At 30.6% G+C, this 24,235-nt stretch overlaps 1 protein-coding gene across 7 annotated transcripts in view; it reads right to left on the bottom strand.

Annotated features, from left to right (window-relative positions):
• LOC143256624 (protein Mo25-like) overlaps positions 1-23,146 on the bottom strand; it is a 28,078-nt gene extending 4,932 nt beyond the window's left edge. Inside the window, exons 1-8 of one of the 7 annotated variants that reach the window (XM_076514068.1) lie at positions 22,658-22,949; positions 22,152-22,239; positions 18,438-18,546; positions 16,674-16,841; positions 12,944-13,062; positions 8,697-8,865; positions 4,615-4,740; positions 4,046-4,189 (exon numbers count right to left, since the gene is read on the bottom strand). In XM_076514068.1, coding sequence (XP_076370183.1) covers positions 4,046-4,189; positions 4,615-4,740; positions 8,697-8,865; positions 12,944-13,062; positions 16,674-16,841; positions 18,438-18,539 — 828 coding nt within the window. In that variant the 5' untranslated portion in view covers positions 18,540-18,546; positions 22,152-22,239; positions 22,658-22,949. Of the gene's footprint in view, positions 1-4,045; positions 4,190-4,614; positions 4,741-8,696; positions 8,866-12,943; positions 13,063-16,673; positions 16,842-18,437; positions 18,547-18,971; positions 19,120-22,129; positions 22,240-22,614; positions 22,950-22,996 lie in introns of those variants that run through there. The other 6 variants (XM_076514067.1, XM_076514063.1, XM_076514069.1 and 3 more) reach the window with 6 other exon arrangements.
• Between the last annotated feature and the right edge of the window lie 1,089 nt (positions 23,147-24,235).

Here is a 24,235-nt window from a genome sequence, read left to right on the forward strand (position 1 = left end):
TGCCACATCACAAAATGGGTAAGAATGAAGGGCTGTAGTAATACAAACCACTAAAAAAGGAAGTACATTCATATGAGAAACAAAGACAGACAATTAATTTTTCAAGGGGTGACAGATTCTTAGAAATACATACTCATGTTATAGAAATAGGTGGAATAATTCTAAAAAACAAACTGATACATGCATAGTTTACAAGTAAGATTTCTCAGAGTTGTGCAGAAGAGAGAACAAGGGCACTTATTTTAATTATAAATATTAAAATGGCAACATTATTAATTATTGTTGAAACAGAGTTAGAATTATTATTACTTTTATTTAAATCCTGAAACTTGATATGCAGATGTGAACTTGACATTTGAAAGGTGCTCTGTAGTCTGTATAGGCAGAGGTGTAGATCCTGGGGTGATGGAGGGTATACATCCCCTCCTTCATTTTAGGTGGGGTGGTATGGTGCATACAATCATCCCCCCCTACAGTTTGGTCTGTTGAAATGTTTTATTGTATCACAGGCCATCAAATTGTACGTTTGTTCTTGTGATTCTCGTGTTCTTACCAATCAAATTACATAATTAGGCCTAGATGTAGGCTTTTTCAATAGCCGAAATGTACATCTTTAATATAGGCGTGCTTCTAAGCTTTTCAATCTAAGCGATAGTTCGTAAGTATCAGTCAGTAGGCCTAAGGATACATGCAAGTATCGTGGCAACAAGATTACTCTGTGACTGCATGTTTACAGCTTTCAGGTTCAGGTAATCAGAGATTACCAATTTTCAAATTGAACAGTCCACATAAGTAGCTGCAAAAATCATCTGGAAGCATGTTCCAGAAATAAAATATCCTAAACTGAAGAAATCCAGTGTGCAACTCATCTCAATTTTAAGTATAACATACTGCTGTGAATCACTGTATTCTGTAATGAAGTTTGTGAAGTCAAAGCAATGTGCAATCCTTACAAACCAACACCTGACAGAGTTAATTCGTACAGCCTTGACAACATATCAGCTGAAATTTCAATGACTCACAACCAAGACAGAAACTCACAAGACCTCTACTAGCAGTAACTGGCCTGACAATTGTATAAATGCCTGTTTGTGTCAGAAAAATATTATGATAAGACTAAAATTTTGTAAGATGATATCTGATTAAAATATCTCTAATTTTATTGTTTTACATATTTTCCTCCATGTTTTGATCATATATTTACTAAGACAAATAAATATCATTAAGAAATATCTGTTTTTATCCCTTTTATTTTTATTTTTGGCAGCCTCATTTAATGTTAATGAAATGCAAATTAGCATATTTTTCTTTGATGTTCCCGTAGTTCATTACCATATCAAATATGCTCAATATAGTTAAAACAATAATCAGCCAGGATTTTGAAAACATTTGTTATATGTACGTGTACTTTGTGATTATTGAAACTAATACAAATTAACAGCTTAAAACTACATACATGAATAAACATTATTACATACACATATTTCTTAATATTATACAAAATTTATGTAACAAAATGTACATGTAACAATAAGAACGTGGGTGTAATATTTGTTCATGTCTTGCGGCTCTCACATATCTGAAGTTTATTGTATGTGGCTCTTACATTAAGCAAGTTTGGCCACCCCTGAACTAGAATATAAAATAAGAATCTCATATCTTTTTACTTAGTTGAGATATGGCTTATGTACTGAATCAAACAGTGGCTCCAATCACCTCTTTCTATTTCTGGGAAACGGTCTCTAATGTACACTTACTTCAATCTATGACATGCAAATAACCAAACAACAGCTTAAAGTGCCCTCAGAGTAGTTTTCTCAGCCATTTCTATCTTTGAAAAGGATACCACGTTCTTTTTGTTTAAGATTTCAATGAGGTAGGTTCTGTCTGCTCAAAGTTTCATTTTTTTTAAATCTAAATACACCTTGGTTAATAAGCTTAATAAATTATAGTGGAATTCTATAGAATCAGAATAGTTCTTTATGATTTTTTTTAGTTATTCAACTGTATACATAAAACCTAAAACAATTTCTTTTATATTCTCCACATTAGAAATTTTAAAAGGCTTAGCAACCTACGTCCTGCAGTAACCAAGTACAGAGGTTGTAGTGAGAAGAGACAATTGTTTGCTTTACTTCATGACCTACTGTTCTAAATTTTAAGATTAATAATTTTAATAACATATTTCTCCATAGTAATAATCTATATACATGTGTATAAAATGTATAATACTTGAAAATGACTCTATGTTTCAAAATACTAGTCCACTAAAACATAGCAAAGACAGGGACAACTAAAGGCCAGTTTTATGTTACTGAATACATGACTTGAGTGCGTGTGCATGACATCAGTGCAAGTAATGTACTATTAACTGGACCTGACTGGAAGGTCAATATAATAAAAAATAATAAATATGTAGCATTATGAAACTAAAGTACTTAAATTAAACATTTTTATTTTTGTGTTATAATATGTTGCCATTCTAGTATGAAAAAAACATAATTTACATTTACGTCTCCATTTTGTTATGATGTTTACAAAGTTGGTCAAGCGACAAAACTTAGATAGAATTAGAAAATAACATGAAATATAGTCTTACTAAAAACAAACATCTGAAATGTATTAAAGAAGTTTTAGAGATTACACAAATGATATTTGAGGTCCTAGGAAAGAAAAATAGCTTTTAAATCATAATATGATATCACTTTGCACTAAGACCAGTAATGAAACATATTCTATTTTCAGAAACAAATCTTTCATTATTTCATTAAAAAATCTGATTTTTTGTATACAAAATACTTGTAACTTTTACTAAAAGTCTACCAAACTTTGTTAAGATACACATGTTGTATCAAAAGTTATAGTGCAAATACTTAATCTTTGCAAATGTATAGATGAGCTTGTGAACATTATACCGGGCCCATAGCAAAAGGGTCAATCAATTACCTATGAGCAGCAATTAAATCAATTGGTACCATGTAAAATAAAAGATTAATCAAAATTACAATTAGCTATGTTAATAGAAACAATGATTAATGACTGTCATGAAAATAATCAGATAACGGAAATTAGACTTTTCAATTATTACTATTTTAAATTATTACAACTATTCAAAATTACTCCTATTATCCATATTTGTTGTTAAGCACAAAGCTACATAAAGGACTATCAGTGCTCCACCAAACTTTAGCCTTGTAAGTTATTCTTTTCTACTTCAAGATTGTTCATCTTTGGTTATTTGTAGACAAAGATGGAGCTCATGATTCAAAGAACTTGTGTTTAATTCCTATTGCCAGCAAAAGTTCTTGCCCTGTGTTTGTTAAGGCTATCTACCATTGGCACTAATTTTGGACTGTTGACTAGAGGAAAACCAGCTGGGTGACAGCACACACCACTATTATTCTTGTTTTTTTTATTGCTTGTATGTAACATGGTTATTATTATGTTAATTGATTAATATGGCCACTGATTACTTGATTAGCAAATACCCCTAATCACCCAGTTATAACTAGGCCATCCAAAATGCATTAGCCATGATAAATGAAGTGCACTGTTTTGACACAAATGAGAATCAATGAAAACAAAGCTCACAACTAAAAGCCACACATTAGCCCAGGAAACTACATAACATAATCAAGAAGGTCCTCAATTTGAAAAATTACCAAAAGCTAATGAGATCTACAAGATAAAACTTATGATTATTACATCTGTACTCAAGGGCTATTTTCAAGATGCATGGTCATTAGACAGAACATGAGTGGGCATAATAACACAAACTGTAGCAAGATGAGGCTCCAAAATCATTTTTATATAACATACCGAACCTCTGTGTATACAACTTCCAACCACACTTTCACACACCTTTAAGACCAATATTAGATTGTGTTGTGTAATCCTTAATCACAATTCTTAACCAGCTTTAGACTATTAATTACAAATATGTAATCAATTTTCTAACTATCTCTATTGCCCATGTAAAACCACATTGCATTACCTCAATTTAAATCTTCCAGTGTATTCAAAATTTGATCACTGTACAACATACCTTGAAAACATGAAAAGCCTCAAACTGGATATTTCTACTTTTCTCCCTTAGCATATTCATCATGAGTTTTAAATTCTCTGGATTACTTATATAACGTGTCATTATAGAGAAGTTATGACGATCAAGGAGAAGTTCTCCAAGTAGCTAGAAACAAACAAATCACAGTTAGAATCTATTAAAACTTTCAAATTCATCATAAAAGCATGAGGCCACAGCTAAGTAAGCACATGTAAATATAAAAATATTACTATCACCACAGAGTCAAAAGGCTTGCAATTTAATAATGGAGATAATGATAGGAAGTAAACTTTTAAGTTTATGAATTCAGACTTTACTGCATACTTAATGGTGAATTTTGAAATAAAATTAATAAATGTACTTCGCATCATCAAGTTTGCATGAGAAAATTACTCCTGATGAAGGAAATTTCACTTTCTGAGAGTGCTTAAATTACTGGGTTTTGTTTCTGATGCTAACTTTTACTACTGATCATATACGAATATCATGCATTACTGTACATGTTTCACTGAAAACTATTAGGTTTTAAAACATGAAAGTTATATTTGTACCTTTAGGGACTGCCTTCGGGTTACATAATTTTCGGAGTTCAATAGGTTCTGGTAATGGCTAAATACTTTATCATAATTGTTTTCCAGAAATTCAGCACATAGTCCTTTATGCCTTGTAAGTAGTTCCTGAAGAAGACACAGACAAGCATCATCAGGTTGAAAGAATTCCTAAATTTTTTAATCCTAATTAAAAAGTTCTCTACTGTGGCATTTAAAATAAATAATGCAGTACTGACATTTTCCCAGTATTATAAATGGAGCAAGTTACTTCACCATCAGTATGTTTGTCAAAAAGAAATACAAGACTTGAGATAGTAAGAGTTTATGATGATACTTTACTACATACATGATAAACTGATGAACATAAAACAGTTTTGTATACAGCTGGTGACATTTGACATCATAGATAACATAAAGAAATTATTTTTATAAAATGGTTGAAATCAATATTTGTTACTGTGCTTAACTTTTCTTTTTTAGAGATAAATTGATAGGTTTTTGCTTTCGCAAAAGTGAATTTTTTTACTGCCTTAAAATGAACTTTATTATATTTCATTTAAAACTTTTTTTTTGATACAACTAATTACTCTCAGTACAGACTACCAATTTTCTTACAAAAGAAGTAAAGGAAAATATTGGACAGTTGAAAATCTAGAAAATACATGATAATGAGACAATACATAAGTGTGAGCAAAATATAACTGCAGATAAACATCAACTGAAACATCCATTTCCCTAAATAAATATACAATGGCTTTGTGAAGATACCTTATACACCTATAGTGAGAATGTTTTATCACAAATAGTAAAAACTTGTTAGTTACATAAGTAGCATTATTTTTTTTAGTTTAGTTTTAGAGATTATAACATATTAAGCTCATAATAAGTAGCAACACCCATAACACAGTAGGATAAAACAAAAATGCAGTAATCTTAGACATTTTCATATTCTAATTCAGAAGAATCAATACAATATATAAATAAAATATACTCCAGAAAAAGGTTTCCATATAAAAATTGAGAGATGATAATTCTTACCATTAACAACTATATTGGGTATTTTCAACCTAAGGAGCACATTATGAGACATATGAACTAAAATAAGCCAGGTCAAAGATCCCAAACTACACTAAGTATTCTCAATCTAAGAAGCACATTATAAAATGCTTGGATTAAAGTAGCCAGGTCAAAGATCCTGAAGTTTAGACAAAGTCATCTCTGTTGTTGTTTCTTATTCCTAGATCATATGACCAGATCATGATCATTAAACTGAAAATTTTCTATGAATTATTATAGAGTTCATCAGGTGCAGTTTTTAAACACATTAGTTAAGTAGTTAGCACTTGATACATCTCTATTGGATGTGTTTTTATTCCATTTTGAAATTTTGTGTACCTGATGTATCTGGACAACGGTTGTATCTCGTCTTTTTAAACTACTTATCATCCTTAATTTATAATTGCTGACTATCAAGTTTTGTGCATGGATTGGGGATTCTTTACAGTATGTGGCTGTGACTTGTTGGAGATATGTGTCAACAATAAATATACAGCACACAACCCACTTGTTTTAATATAATATATTTTAAACTAGTCAAACTATGTTTGAAAATTTATTACACTGCTGGTAACAACAGTTGTTTCTAAAGCCTTAAATAAATGTCTTCTTTTTGTCAAAGTCCACACAGACAGGTTCAATTCAAAGTCAACTAACTGTTCTTTATTTCCATTGTTACAATACCACCATGAAACTCACTTTAGATATCGTCCATTATGACCAAACAATCACTCAATCTAGTTTTGTCTACTCACCTCTCATTTAACACTCTTTCTTCACTTGTATTCTGAATCTGCATGTATTTATAACATGCAACATAAAAATTCAGAAATGCCTAGTCCTCTGGTGACAACAATATCACACACAATTAGAAAAACTTAGAAGCTTCAATTAAGATGACATTAACAGTACTGAAAAGCCTAGTACAACAATTAAACTGCATACACAACATAAGACTTGTCCCAAGTTACATCACAACTATTACTTCTATCACTCTTACTTTGCAAACCAAATAACCATTAAATATTAAATCACTAAATATATTAAACAGTTTCATATATCCAACACCGACCAACAAAAGAGAAACCATCATGAGCATCCATTGCCTACATAGCTACTCATAGTCCGATATTAGGGTCAATCATCACAATTATAATACCCTAACAGCCCAAAGCTGAAAGTGCAGTGTGTGTATGTGATTAGCAGTTTATTGTAGTTTGAACCTTGGGCCTGGACTCTGCACACAGCACACTAACCATTTTTTAACATTTGGCTTATCATGACCAAGCTGAGCTGATAGGAATATGTATATTCCACAGAAGTAGTTCTCATCTACTTTAGGTAAGAACCAAACATATTTCATATGAAAATTACAAAATAAAGTCATAATAAGGTCTTGGACCTTTTTTGATTTAAAAAAATACTTAAAAATCATTTACTTAATACATAATTCCAAGCTATGGTGTAACAATCTAAGTGTAATATATGAATGATATAACTTTCTTTTTTGGCTTGAATGTTTGGCTTTAAAACAGACAATTTTACTTTGTAAAAAGTTACCACAATTTCCTTATTAAACCAAATAATATACAATAAAACCTGTCTCAGCCAGAAACTGCATAGGGCAGAAACCTGTACAAGCTAGAAATATCAAAATTTTACAGCATTATCTTAAGATTTCTCTTACAAAAGGCCCTCTATATGGCAGAATCTGTATAATGCAGGATGGAAAATTACCTTTCACCTACCTCATCTATCAACAAGTAGGATTAGAACCTGAGTAAGGTGGAAAAAATGTTTTTGATTAAATATTAATTTTTTATTTAGTTAATAATCTGTTTAAATATTAATAAATTCTTGTTTAGTTAATAATCTGTTTAAATATTAATAAATTATTGTTTAGTTAATAATCTGTTTAAATATTAATAAATTCTTGTTTAGTCAATAATCTGTTTAAATATTAATAAATTCTTGTTTAATTAATAATTTGTTTAAATATTAATAAATTCTTGAACATTACATTACAGTATGTATTGGTTAAATATATTCTGTTCTTTTTGATGCTGTCATTATTTATGTAGTTAAATTAGATTCATGATTTGTATAAATATATTTGTCTTTTAAGTTCAAAATTCTACTCTCTAAATAATTCTCACAAAAAATAAATTCCTATCTTCACTAATTTTAAAATTTAGGGAAAATTTACTTAATACCCTCATTTTTTAAAAGTTGTTTGTTATGATGATTCTGGTGAAATCTAAACTCTGACTGAGAAGATTGATGCAGATGATTCTGTGAACGCTGAAAGTTTTGTGAACGTTGACCATAATGTTTTAACAGTAACTGATTTAAAATCTTTAAAGGAATCGCAAGATGGTAATTGTGAGAGATTCAGAAGATTAACAAAATGAAAAAGATAGTGAGGAAATAGAAATTCCTACTTTATTGCAAGCAGTCCCCCGCGAGTACAGCGGAAAGTCCATGGATTTACAACGCTAATATCAGGGGTTAATTTTCCCTCGATGGACTCAGCAGATAGCCCAATGTGAATTTGCTATAAGAAAACACACACACTCATCGCAAGTGTTAAGTTATATTAACATTATCAAATTGTATGCAAAAATGAAAGGGGAAAATGAACTTCATGAAAAGGTTGTAGAATTGGTGTTCTCTTTTAACCGCATGAGAAAGCCCATTAAAAAAACAAAACAGTTGAAATTGGACACTTTCTTCAAATAAATCTGATTAAGATTTTGTGTATTTATGTATATTTTGAATGTCTATTTTTGTTCTTATTATAATAAATATAGCATGGACAGTATAATAACTTTATTCACCAATGTCTTACTTCCCTTGAGACAAGCAAGTCTAACCTCCACTCAAAAATCATATATAATTAAGGAAATGCAATTCCACCTGTATTTTAAAAGGATAAGCATACAGAAAAAAAAAATCATTATTTTTCATTTATAGTTATTTCATAAAGAACATACCACAATCTTTTATCCTGAATATTCCAAACTGACCTTAAAAGTGGAAAATGCATCCGAAGCAATATCAAAAGTTGACACTTCCACAAATTTGAAGAAATTATAAAACTCATCTGAATGCAACACAATCTTTGCAAGAGCCTCGTATCTAGCACATTCCCTCAGCATTGTTCCACAATTCAGAGCTATATCCTGTTTTTCATATCTGTTGTAATACAATAAGAAAAACACAAATTTAACCCAAACTATTTAAAATCTGAAAACCAACTTAAAAAATAACAATGTGTAGCTCCTTTTCAATCTAGCCCTAAAGTTACTTTTTTTTATTAACAAAGAAATGACAGAAAAGCACAAAATCTCATGTAACTAAAATTTATTTATACCACGTTTGTTTCTTGTAAAGCACAAAGCTATACACATGCTTTGCCAACCAACGATATAGAAACCTGATTTTTAATCCTACAAGTTCTTTTTCTTACTGCTGAGCCACCAGAGGGCCTTATATTATTAATTGAATAAAAATATACCTGTTTCTATGATATTCAGTTATTTTTACTTACCTGCACTCAAATACTACATATTACTGTGAAAAAATTATTTCTGATAAAATAATGTTTTAAATAACAAAAACAAATACAGAAAATTAACTATTAAATGTAAAAAAACAAAACATAATAAAATCTAAATGAATATATCAATAAATGTGAAAAGTTCCACAAATATTTTCTTTCCCTAACAATGCATTTCATTTGATGCTGAACACTATCAAAATAATCCTGATTTTGTTTAATATTAAACTATCTGAAATTTGTTTTTGATGTTCAATGACCTCATGTGTTTGAAAACCATAATACAGATTACTTCAGAATTAATGTGAAATTATGGTCTTGAAACACATCATTTAAAATAAAGCCTGTAAAGTTGATGAATCAAAGAATCAAATGCCTAAAAACCAGTTTGAAGTCTGTATATACTAAATAACGAAATGTTAAAACTTTACCTACAATGTGATTGTTGATTGGTATAGTGTTTTAAAAATTACCACACTATCTTTACAAATTGTTTTTGCATAAAGAGCATGGGCACATTATGGATTTGTGTGTGTGTGTGTGTGTGTGTGTGTGTGGAAATTCTGTCAATTTATTTTATTTAAAGCATGAATATTCAAGTAAATGAATGCTTCAAGAACTTCAAATTGCTTAAAATAGGTTTACTATCAGTTTTTAATTTTATTAAAAATGAAGTACATGTCTGACAATAACATGTACATAATTCCCAAACAATGATCTAGTGAACAAGATTTTTATTGAATACTTTTAGTTGCTACTTTAAAATGTGTCAACACTTAAAAAGAGGTCTAAAGTCTACATTGAACAATAACCATTTCTTGTCAACTTACAAGAATTATTCCTATCTCATAAAACTAACAAGAACTTTGAAAAAGTATAATAAAAACTGTATTTTACTTATACGTGGAATCACAAGCAGTCAAAAGTAAAATTCTGCCAATCATCACTAGTGCTGAATACCAGAACTTATTTTTAAGACAGTTCTATTACTGGGACTTATTTGAGTTGCTTTTTTGGATGCATGTGCATTCCATTATTCTATTAAAAAGCATTTATTTAATGACACTAAATATCATTTTTATATTTACTGGTAGAATTTTTTTTTATTTTTCGAAAATGGATCCACTTCACCCAGCTGAGCACCTCCCTTTTTCCCACTATTTGGTGGTAAAAAGAGTAGCCCAAGAGTTGGCGGTGGGTGGTGATGACTAGCTGCCTTTTCTCTAACCTTGCACTGCTAAATTAGGGACAGCTAGTGCAGATAGCCCTCATGTAGCTTTGTGCAAAATCAAAATAAACCAAACCTTTTTTTTTTTTTTGTTGGAAAAGAAAACCCTGAGGAAAAGCTATATATATATACACACACACACACACACACATATGCACACATTTTCTTTATGTATTCAATAAGGTAAGTTAAAGGTAATTTAGGGAACAAACAAAAGTTTCAACCTTCACACAATATGATGATCATTGTTTTACATAAAACACTGAGTACATGATTCCAAAACAAAAGTCTGTTCATAATAAAAATAACTCTGTTATTTGATAATAATTCATAGCCCATTTTCACAAAACTGATCATAGCTCACCAATTATATCAATGATCAACATTTTGCCTATTTCAGATGAAAATAGTAAAATTTGATATTATAAAAACAGTCATACCAAAACAATAACTCATAGAGAATAAGACAGAACATCTATTCCATAAAAAGAATTACTATATAAACAAGTGTTTTAAAATAAAAGTTATCCAAATAACACACATAAGGAATTAGAAAAATTTTCACCAAAATAACACACTTTTCACTTACATTTAAATCTCTCCCTGTGAGTTCAGAATACCCTTTATATAATTAACATGGACCTAACTGTACAGTATGATAAAACCAACTTTGTATGTTTGTATTTGAAAAGTAACATTTTTAATTTGGTAGTTTGTTGTTAAGCACAGAAATAAACAATGGACTATTTGTACATTGTCCACCACAGGTGTCAATACCAAATGTTTAGCATTAAAAACCCTCGACCTAACTGAAAAGCCATCAAAGGGTTTGTATATTTTACGAATAAAGTATTATTATTTGCTAATAAAGCCATGCCTCATTTAAATGTAGTTTTAAGTGACTGTAACATATACCTTTAATAAAACCCAACCAACACAGATAGTCCTCGTGTAGCTTTGTACAAAATCCAAAAAAAAACAAAAAAACAAAACCCAGTCTTTAATTGGAACCATTACTTCAGAGATCTAAGTATTTCATTTTTGACACTAGAGGCCTTATTTTTATATTGTGTCTTTCTTCAGGATAAAAAAACAAACTTAAAATACTATATTCTCTACAACCAGTGGTTTTCATTACTTTTAAACTGTCTTAAATCTAATGAGTATTCATATATGTTGAATCTCTAGTTTTACAACAGTTCCTTGATAATTTTATTGTTAAAACTACATAACTATGCTAACAAATACTTCAACTGGGACAAGTACTAACTTCAGATGATGATGGTGGAAATGTGATGATATTATTTTAGTTTTACAATAACAACAGTTCCTCCATAGTTTTTATTGTTAAAACTATATACAGTGGAACCCCTCTAAAGCAGCAACCTTTGGCCTGATTAGAGGAGTTCCACTGTACATAATTAAAGATTATGTAAACAAAAAACAGACTGTGATTGAATGACCGCTTTCAAGGGGTGAATGAATCTGAGGGGTGGCCGCTTAGAAAGGGGTTCCACTGTAACTATGCTAACAAATACTTCAACTAGGACAAGTACTAACTTCAGATGATGATGGTGGAAATGTGATGATATTGTTTTAAATTTTTTGTTGTTTTTTTTCAGCAAGATTTGAACTGGTAACGAAGCATCTGAAAGAAAAAATATTTTACTGCACTATACTGATGTTCTCATTGATTTAAATATTTAAATAAACATAATGAAAAGATAACTGATGTAAGAAGAGAAGTTCCTTATAAATTTAACAGCACCATCATATAATATGCACTTTCTACCTTGTATTAAACATCTTTTTAATACAGCTTAAGATTGCTCCTGAAGATAATGTCGCTACATAAAAATGCATCTATGCTTAATATTTCAATTTTTAACAGTTTCTTCAACCTTGCATCTGGATTTTATTTAACTGAGAAATGCAAGCATTGGTATGCTCGTAAAACACTATTTAAAATGTGCAAACACGTGCAACATTTCCTCAATACTTATCAATTAATTAAAAAGTTAGAACTGTCACAGATCTTTAGATTATTTCATTATACTGTAATACACATACTATTTCAGTATCTTCTTGAATCAGCTGATTTTTCTTTTAACATTTCTTAAAATTTTAAAATGTGATAGACTGATTTGTTTTATAATGCTATAAGTTAATTATTATTATAATAAAACAGAACACTGATGTTTCCACACTGCCAAACCAACCTGGATTTGTGAAGAGTTTTGTTGGTGAGTGATCAAACTAATCAACACAATATAAAAGTGAGAATATAAAATTAAAATTATCTTTTAATTATCCGTACTTTTTTGCTCACAACTAGTCATTGGTGATTATTTTGAACAATGTGTTTTTTTTATTGTTTAGCATTAATTCAAATCACCAAGGTTCTCCTTCCTTAAACTGTGTGAAATAGCATACTATTCAAGTCTACAGGGTACATAGAATTATTATATACACATTCACGTACATACCCCTTAATTAACGTAAAGAGTATCTCTGGTTTAGTACAAATATATTCCACTGTGGGTGATCGTGTTCCAATCTGTCTTCGTAAGATGTTATTAAATATTTGTGCAACATCTTTCTTTCCCTTTGAACAAAAAATGAAAATCAATACACTTCTAATGTTATACTTAATATTAGATTATTTTTAATATAAATGCATTTCAACATTTTATGAACACTAAAGTTTCTCAAAAAACAAAAGTTAATTGCACTAGTAATATTCAACAAATGCAATTATCAATATCTGCATAAATAAACCTTTAAACTAACATTATAGATGGTCTGTTAAAAAATAACTTTGCAGTTTTAATGTCTATAAATCAAATCAGTCAAACATAGCATTAACATTCTCCAGATTCACACCTGTTATTTTCAGTAACACATTAACATTTTGGAGTCTATTTTAGAAATTCATAAATTAAAATTGACTTAGTGACAATATATAAAATGGAACTAAGATAATTTTTTAAATAATAATAAAAAAAAATTAATGTTTTCTATTTTACCTATTATGTTGTAGCTTCTACCAGGAAAGCTGCTACAAATCTACAGTTACAATTGACAGCTTTAACTAATAAACTACATAAATCTTCTATGACAGGGGTTCCCAACCTTTTGGCACTCTTGACCCCTTACCTAAAAGTTTGAAACCCATGTGGCCCCCTACTTAGGGCTTACTATCAGCAGCTTAATTTTTCTTTTATTTTCTGTGAAGGAGAGGGAAAGAAACATCTAAAAAAAATATTTAAAATATCTGTAATTATTTATTAGCAAATTAAATCACATTGGTCCAACCTGAATTCACAAAAAGAATATATATTTCTTAAAATAATATTAACATAGGTTTGAACAGCTATCCAACCCAGCTGGTGATATGCCTGATGTTGCATTTCAGCAGCAAGCTTTGAAATTTGTGGCTGAGCGTTTGTTAGAGCCAGTCTCATGTCATCTCCAACATCCAATCTGTTCCTATTCTTTGTTTTTATATTGACAAGAGTGGAAATTCCTGCCTCACTCAAGTAGGTAGAAGCAAATGGAACAAGGACACGTAAAGCTATCATGCTGACTTTGGAGTATGACTGATACATAGCGCACCAGAACTGAGTCATGGATTTCACCTTGAAGAGATCACGAGCTGAAGAGTCGTTCCTTAGATCAAGAAATTCATCTTGAATATCATCTGGGATGCTGGATACATCAAGTTCAGTACAAAATGGGTTCCTTACCAGGGCCTCCTGTTCCTGTGATAGCTCAGGGAAGTAACGCTCGACTTCCTTTTCTAGAGACTGAAGATGTTCGGTAATCTCATCCTTGAGGAACTGATCCAGTTGGATCTGAGACTCATCCGTCACTCCACAAAGTTTTTCAAACATAGCGATGTTTCCAAGATTGGTTTTCCAACACCAGTTCTGCAGTTTGGAAACAAAGGCCTGAAGACTATCTTGAAAAAGGAGAACATGTGTTTCCCTTCCTTGAAGCTTCAAATTGAGCTTGTTCAGCTGATCAAAAATGTCGGCTAGGTACGCAACCCTTTTATTCCAAGCTTCATCTTCAAAGTGAGCTACAAGATCTTTCCTTTCTTGAGTCTCCAGGAATAGCTTTATTTCATCTTTCATTTCAAAGACACGATAACGTTTCCTTTCGACAACCAACGTACTGCTGTGTAGAAGAGAAGGACTTCGTGGTCAGCATTCATGTCTTTTCATAGTTCTTTGAATAGGCGAGTGTTGAGTGCTTGAGTCTTCACATAATTTACAATTTTGATTACAGATTCAAGCACTTCCTGCAGAGAGGCAGGGAGAGTCTTACTGGCGAGAGCATATCGGTGAATCATGCAGTGGATGCTCTTTGCTTGAGGTGCAAGCTTCTTCACTCTCGACTGGAATCCTGATTTCGATCCCAGCATAGCCAGTGCCCCATCCATACAAACCCCACACACGTTTTCCCATTGAAGATCTTCGTCTTGAAAAAAAGTTGAAACTTTTTCCATGACATCATCAGCTTTTGTTGTGGTTTCAAGTGCACTGCAGAATAAGAATTCGTCTTTGATGTCACCTGAATTAATGTATCTCACGAAGACAAGCAACTGAGAACGTGACTCCCCTGCCAAGGCTTTGCGACCCCCCAGGGGGTCGCGACCCACCGGTTGGGAACCCCTGTTCTATGACAACTCTACCTGGGGCAGCAGTTGGATTTTCAGTACAACTGTTATTACACACTGTTTGTGGTGCTCGTAAGTTTATTTTTATGCAGAACAAGTATAATGTGGCCAACCATGTCAGCAGATATGCAAGTCCCTAGTACTGGATTCCATGTCTACAAATCCTCATTTTATATTACTGGCTTTACAACTCAGTAAATGATCACAAATGTTTGTCACCATATTCATTGCTACATAATGTATAAAACATTCACGAGATGCCAAGGAGAAGCCAGTGTCCCAAACTCATATCCCACAAAAGAAATTTGGCTTTGGAACATAATTGTTTGAGACACACAGATGTATCATGCTGTCCATAACTAAAAAGTCATGACCTACCAGTGGAGCACATGGCAGTAAAAGTATTAATAAGGCATATGGTCACCTTGGACACTAAAACAAGTCATAAAGTGCAAACATATAAATAATGATGCACTACTGTAATAGGACTTGCTCTATCACCAGAGTTGTTTTCAGTTCACCAGTACTGCTTAGAGGTTAAACAAATAATGACAAGTTTCTTCTTACAGTATATCATGTGTGTGCGTGTCTGTGTAACAATATTCAAGTTCAATGAGGGTGTATCGTCCATCACAATAAAATTCTCATTAACTGTATGTGCATATGACAACACTAATAACTAGATCACACAACATTCATAGTACAATGTGATTGCATATAAAAAATAGTGTCCATCAATAATAATCACTACTGCCACATGTGTGTCTTTCTTCCAAGAAATTGTGGTTCAATCCATTACTGATAAAATACGCACATATCTTTTGTTTTATTACAAAGTGAAGTGTGATTTATTTACCCACTTCATTTGATCAACCCACATGTTCTTGACACTATATAAACTAAACAGTTTTTGTGGTGACATGTTAGAGAAAACATGCCACTGGTCAGCTGGCATAATGGACAACCCTCATCAAACTATTTGCAATCCAATTTCTCCTCAGTTGAGAAGCTGAATTTTGCTTCAGACCCATAGTATTAAATAGCAATCACCTTAAGATATGTCATCTACTCTGACCAGATCACTGAGAAACTGTACTCATGGTCTGAAAGCAGTCCACACCCTGCTAATTACAATTTGTGAGTGGCTATTCTGCGACACATACTTCGGTTTGACCAGATTTTAGCCATCTTACTGCTCTCAAAATTATGGATAAGCCCAAAAGTCTTCATTGAGATTCTGGTGCATTTCATTTTTAACTCAAATCTCTTTACATATATCACTGTTGTTCAAACTGCTGAGCTACAACACACATTTTTTCATCACTTCTGCAGAAAACTACAATATGAATGTCAGATAGGATGACAAGCCACCTGACATAAAAATTAACTCAAGGGTGTCACTGACAGTTTTTAATAACAGCAATGTGCTCTTACATAGATATAATACAGAAAACTCAGATTTACCTCCTAATTACTTAGAGTACCATATTTGAAAAGGAAGTCCATATTAGTGAAAAACTGAAAACAGAATTTACCTCAAAATCTATCTTTGATAGGTTTTGAATAAGTGACAACAGAAGATTAGAATTATATAATTCATGAGCAAGCTGTGTGAGTACAATATCTGTCTGAGGCTCTTGATCACTAGTTCCGTACAACATGTTCTTCATTAGCATTAAATGTTTTGACACGTCTTCTTGTGCCTGCATGAGGAAAAAATAACACCATTACTTGTACATGTATATAAATGCATACAGTACTAGATGAACTATGTTTAATATTAATCATGAGTTATTCTTTAAATTTATTGTATTCTTTTTTTGTTCTTTCTGCTGATGAAGACAGAACATTAAATATTAGGCTAACGTGGAACTAAAACTGCTCAAAAGAATTAAACATCTTAACTACTAAAACTACAAACTAAATCAGTAACTTAGTATTTCACCATATGGGTCCAAAGTGAGGTGTACAACTGCTGTATACTTTTAACATCTACTCACAAGTAAAGTAATTTAAACAGCAATAATTATTAAGGCATATTACCTTCCTGAAAAACAAAAAAAGAAAGACTATTGAATTAGTATTAAAATATTACAGACACCTACAAGGTCATGGAATTCTGAAATACGGAGTGCATTAAGCAATAATAATGTATTATATTTCAAGGTATCTAAAGTTACGCACAAAAATGAAGCATGTACAAATCATTCAACTTAAATGTTGGCAAAACTAAAGGGGACTACAATTTTGACCTGAGCTTGCACAATGGCATGCCAATATATCTTCTACATACTAGCTTCTAACACAGGACTGACATAATGGAGATTTGAAAAATATTCTTGCTTTGATACCTATGAAGCAATTTTTTAATACAAAAGTTATGCATTATTTTCTGAGTAATAGCAATTATTTTTTGAAATTAAACATAATTAATATTAACTTTCATTAAATGTAAACTATCTACCTGAATTAAAAATATATACCTAGCTATAAGAATGCTTTCATCAAGTAAGTACACTAACTATCAGCAGCATTTTCTGCCATAAATCCAATAATATCTCAATAGGTTTGGCCAGCTCAGAAGGTTTAGATTTGTACTAAATCCATACACTAAACTAATAATTAAGAATTAATCATTACAATAAAATAATAACAATATTTTTATTAAGAATAATAGTTTACTATTTGAAGATTATTAAGTTTTGGGTCTTTTTTGAAATTCACTGCACCTTTTGTGATTCTTTGTGCTAACACTTCTATCAAAAATAATAAACATAAAATTAGATTAAGAATACAAAAAAAATAAAAGTATATATATTAAACATTTTAACTAATCCTGTATGGTGAAATTATCATGTTCAGGTCAATATCCAAATAAGAACTGCCACACAGTGGTAACAGTTAAAATTGGTTTGGCCAGTTCAGTAAATTTAGGTTAGCCCTAAACCCATAAATTAACCTAACAATTTGAAATATTCTGTATAATAATAACAACAATTAGCATGAAAAAATGTAACAACCAATATTGTTAATGAATATAACATTCAATTTCTCAGACAAAACATGCAACTTGTATGTAAACAAATGCTTGATTTTATAAAATCAGACATAGATAATTAAACTCATGAAGCTGAACACAGGAAATGTGCACCCATATATAAATAAACCTAAAATTAATGTTTAAGTGTTAATAACTTAATTAGAAAAGAACATTTCATTTTCAAAAGAACCAAGTTTTGACAATAATTTCTGTTAAAAACACACAACTGAATTCAGGATCAACACGTTTATATAAATACCTTTTCTCCCTTTTTGTCTCCTTTTTCCAAGGATAAAATGGCTTCTCTAAGAACTTTCACCAATTCCACTGGACTTTTCTGTGACTTTCCAAACAATGGCATAATTTTCCTTGATCAATAAAAAACAGCACATATATAAGCATTAGTTTACCTAAATGGTATGCTGATAGAAACAAGTTTCATTAAATAATACACATGTATGTGAATATACTAGGTTTACTCTTTATTTATAAATATACATTAAACAAAAAAACATACAGCCTTATACCGAGATGCAAATAATTAACCATGTTCAGTTAGAGACCTAAGTATCCACCACTTCCATCCATACAAGTGAAAGCACTAAGAATTTTTTTTCATTTATAACTCTATTTGGATTAGAAAACACTATTTTACATGTCAAAATAAAATAACCTTCTAATATTTAATTATCCAATAAGTGTTAGAATAAATCCAAAATATATTTCATATATCATCATATCTTTAGAAAAACAACAAAAAATGTATTCAAAGAAAATGTATTATCACCCTTACATTTCAACAGTATTTGTATTAAGCCTTTTTAAGAGCCTTGAGGATGCCAGAAAAATAAATGATTCTTCAATTCTATTTATTTCTAATTAAAGTATTTTTTATGGTCTTGCTTCTATAAACACTTATTTCTTTATGACTAATCTTGTATCTGGAAAAAGATGTGGAACTGTTATTACATTATCACATTATTATACTAATGATATTATTAAACTTTGTATCTTGGCAACACATGCTCTGAATTTCCTTATTCAATACAGATTTGAAAACAAAGCTCCTAATAAAAAAATAACTTGGTTTTCAGAGCTTAATCCTGAACCTGTGAAATATATCTTGAAATACTTTAAAGGTTGAAATAAAGGTCGTTCATGGATGTATCTTCATTAAAAAAACAAATTATATATCAAAGTCTCTTAGTAAATTATTGGGTTGAAGAGGCCTTACTGAAACCATGTTGTTTCCTTTTCTTTATATTCTTGTATGTTTGAAAAAGGTTCTTAATAACAGATTTTACAACATTTCAAACATTAAAGATGTACAAGCTCCTGTAACTACCACTATTTTATCTTAATATAAAAAATGATATCCTCTCATTATTTACACTTTCAAATGATTCCAAATAGAACCTCCACTTGTACCACATTCATTATCCTTTGCATCATAACAAATTAAAACTCATATGAACAATGGCTCTGTTCTTATATTTTAACAGTGTATCTATTTAAACACGTACAAAACCAGATCATCTTTATTATTGAACAAATATTTACACCATAACACCCTCAAAAGTACCAACATTAGTGCTTGAAAATATATTTATTTAAATGTAATTTATTTCTATACAACGGTAGTAAATATAAGCCATGCAAATGTAACGAAGCAGTACTGAAAGCTACAGCAAGAACACTTGTCATTTTACACTCATAATACATTGTTAAATTTCTTGGTTAATCTTTATTACAGCTTTTCCTCTAGTTCACAGTTTCCCATTCTACACATATACAGATGTAGATAAAAACAACTTCCAGGATTAAAATATATCCACTTTTTAAAAATACTGTTTGCTGTACTAGTGTAAAGAACCAGACTAAAATGTTGCAACATAAGATTAAAGGAAACACTGATCATCTATACCATTTCAGGAAAAATCATGATATTACACTCAGCAATCCCTGGATATACAGGTTCCATTTAATAATGTTATAAAATTACCAATAACACGACTACACACATGCTAGCAATCTATTCATTAGCGCCTTCTTTACACAATTACTGATAACACGACTGCATTCACACACATACCGATAGAATCTTTGTGGAAAAATTCCAAGTTAAAGTTAGACTCCATGTCAGGAATCTATGATGCTCTATTGATAAATTCATGTAGTGCCAATACCATGACAGAAACACACATGAAGCACATGATGCATTACTAGAACAAATTTCAGAATGGTATGTTGTACCACATTAATAATAAATATTTTTAAAATGGAGGTCAGTTTTCTACAACTAACAAATGAGAAAAATCAGTTTTTAATTATGTACCCTAATGATGAGGTCAGGACCCTTGATAAAGTAGGGACCTGGTTAACAATGGATTGCCTAACACTTTGCTTTTTCATGTTCCTTTATGTAGTCATCAACTTTTACATAAAGTATCAAAATCTAAAGAAAATGAGTGGAAATCTTACACTGTTCAGTTAAATCAGCAGACTTGTGTTCATGGATTTAACAGAATGAAAGTTAATTCACCCTTCTTCTTTGCCAGAAAAGCACACATGAACTTTTGTTTGAAGGAAGATCAAATGTTCTACATTCCTAGCAATGATCATTTTAAACAAGGCAATGGAGCTCTTACTTCAAAACTAGATAAAATGACATATGTTTAAAAAAATGATTGCCAAATGAAAATTGTATAATGTTCTTATCTGAAAATTAAAAATTACATTTTCCAGATTTCTAGACTTCATACCTCTGATATATTAGCCTCCATCAATATCATAAATCTATCACAACAAAACAAAATAAAATTACCACAACCAACATGTCCAAAATCTTGAACATTTTAAAAATATCAGGATATTACCACCAGATACTGTTTTATGTCGGCTTGGTTTCTCAGTTTCTATACACGCTTACAAAATTCACACTGGAAAACAAGCAACAATGCACATAGACATTCAGCCCAGTGAGGTCACCTCTCACCCAGAAAATCAACACAACAATTGAATTTAGCCCTTTACACACTATATATAGGCAATATTTAAATTAGTTAAATGGCACACGTCAGATCATTAGGTAAACCATCCTGCCAGCTTAAAACTATAACTGAAAAATATTTTTCTACAAGAATAAACTTGCATTCAGGTTTCCAAAGCTTAAACCTGTTAGCCCTACTTTTATAGTTTGTATTTTGAACTGTTTCATTACACTAGTCAAACAAACCACTGAAGACTGACCAATCCCTAACAATAATCCCCAACTATTTCCTCTCAATTTCAGAAGAAAGTTAAAAACTTTTAAACTCTTTCTCTGTACTAAAGTCATTTAAGCCAGAGAGTGCAGATAGCCCTCAAGTAGCTTTGTGCAAAATTCAAAACAAAAAGACATTAAACGCGATATTATTCTTGTACTCCATCTCTGCACCCTTCATAAAATATTTATATCATTTCTATGAAAGTTTAGGACAAAACAGTACTTGATATTAGACCTTTCCAATATATTTTATACAATGTTACAATAACCTTGCTCTTAAGTTCAGACTCTGCATCTTTTTACAACTGTAATACCCATCAGAATTCTTTAAGGTTTTATCACAATCATTTATAAATTCTCCTCCAGTTTGCACTTCACCAATTTTGTATCATCAAACATTTTGTAATAACAGTGTTTAAGAAACTCTCCAAATCAGTGACACTAATGGGAGCAGTGAATGACAATAGTCCTACTGCAGACAAATTAATCACATTCTAACGGTTGGAAAAATTGGGAATTATCATCATTCTGTAAGCATCCAATCTTCGAATTCATCATACCTAAAGCAACTAAACAAAAGAACCATTCAGATAATTAATTTCTGGATTATTCTTCTCAACTATTTCAAGAACTAACACATTATCCAATACAGAAACCAAAAATATCCTAAAGAGAAATATTGTTACCTACTATACTTGTTATTCAAACCTTATTTAAATACATCTCCATAACATGTCCTCAGAAGGTGCAATTGTAGCTTCCAAGTTTCAAAAAATTCTTTAAAAACTGATAACACCTGCCCAAATGAAAATTATTTCATGTTTATTAAAGCCTAGTATTTGCAACAGTTTAAAAACTACAACCAAAACTCTCAAAGTGTATGACACCTCAGTCTACAGAACCTTCAATTTTACAAACTTTTAATAGCAAGGCTGAAGTGAGAGTTAAAATCATATTTGATGCAGTTACTCTATAACTACAAGGTAGAATAATTCAAGAAATTACAATAAATAAAATTTAAAGCACATCCAAAAAAATGTATGACCACATTTTAAATTAATATACTAACAATTTTGGGTCTGTTATAACTATAATATTAATATGTACCCAAGTTTATATAATAACATAAAACTAAAGTAACCTAGAGAAAATAAATAATAATAATAATTACAATTTTTAAACTTGTTAAATAAAAGTTATATAATTTTGTTTACTTCTTTCTTCTACACCTTTTTGCACTTTGTAATATATGTTATAATGAACAGTCGTTTGATTAGCCAGAACCAGACGCTAAAATTTCCTAAGTTTTCGTTAGCTTTAAGTTAAGATCTAACTAAAATTGTTTGGTTGACGTCTTAACTGTTACACATAATAGCTTGTTTAAATTTACTGATAATTTCGTGTGGTTTACAGTCTTAGCGTTTACTTAAACTATTACACTAAATGTCGTTGATCTTTGGTGAGGCCAGAAGTTTAAACCCGGTTATGATATACCGTTAATTATGCTATACAGTTAAAAATATTAAACTGTTTTGAAACTATTTTGAACTCACAAATATTTAACTGTCTATACAGTGATAAGGTCCAAAGTTTACGTTTTTATAATCTTCGTACGAATTTTCTATTACACCTTACTCCACTATTACATAGTTTGACGTAATTATTTTTTCATAGAAAGCCTGTTTGATGAATACGTTAAGCAGTTTTTATTGGGTTTTTCATACTAGCAAAAATTATCCCCAAATTATAACAAGCAGCCTAAACAAACGATTATCAAATAGAACGATATTTTAACCAGCAAGTTATTTCATGTTTCATAATATATATACACATATTAGCTGTCAATACACAAATATTTAAAATATCAGAAAAATGTTAAATACTCAATGCCACATTAGATTTTCATTTTATTTTCCATATTACATGGTAGTTACAGTAAAAGGTATGTAATTAGTTTCAGTTAATCACTGTGTAATTTATTTAAGTTGAAATACACTGGTCAGTCAAAGGTGTTGTCTTTAATATCGAGGTCGAGTTTGATATTGTATTCAGTTTACTCTCCTAGAGTTTTTCCTCATTACATTTATTTATTAGTTTAAAGATTTTGTAAGGGATACAATTTAATAATATATGAATACTAGAAGATTAAGTATTTAATCTAAAGAATTTTGCACATAGATATAATTATCTGAATTTTAATATAGTATTTGTATACAAGTTTGTTTACTAGCTTCCTCCATTCTCCTGCATGGTGCAAGCGGCCCGTTAGTAAAGTCAGTACGTTAAAGAACGTTTGTTTTGTTCTTCGAAGAAGATATTTGATTTCAATTAGTGCTGCTGTACTGTGGATATGTACGCGGGAGGGATCTTATAATTTAACTTATTTGTTGCTAATAGCGCGTCCTTTGTTTTTTTTTTAACATTAAAGAATGTTTGTTTTGTTCTTCGAGGAAGAAGATATTTTACATTTTATTTCACCATTACTGATATATTTTGTGCATGCACGAAAGAGAAAAGTAACATGTAATTTAACTTTAGTTATATCCAGTGGCTTATTCTATGTTGAAAAGATCCTCTTCTCACTTTCTGAATGTGGTTCTGAAATTAACTAATTTGTGGCAGCCTTGTTGTTTACATGTAGTAATTGTCAATTCCACTATAAAGTGCTCAGTTTTATACCATGTTTAGGTTTCTCAATAAATTAGAAATTCGTGAATTATTTATTATATTTTTGTTCCAGTAACTTTAAAATTTATTGTCCATTTATGTGTAATTAATTTCAGAGTAAAGGC

The sequence above is a fragment of the Tachypleus tridentatus genome, chromosome 7 (assembly GCF_004210375.1).
Source record: "Tachypleus tridentatus isolate NWPU-2018 chromosome 7, ASM421037v1, whole genome shotgun sequence".
Lineage (NCBI taxonomy): Eukaryota > Metazoa > Arthropoda > Merostomata > Xiphosura > Limulidae > Tachypleus > Tachypleus tridentatus.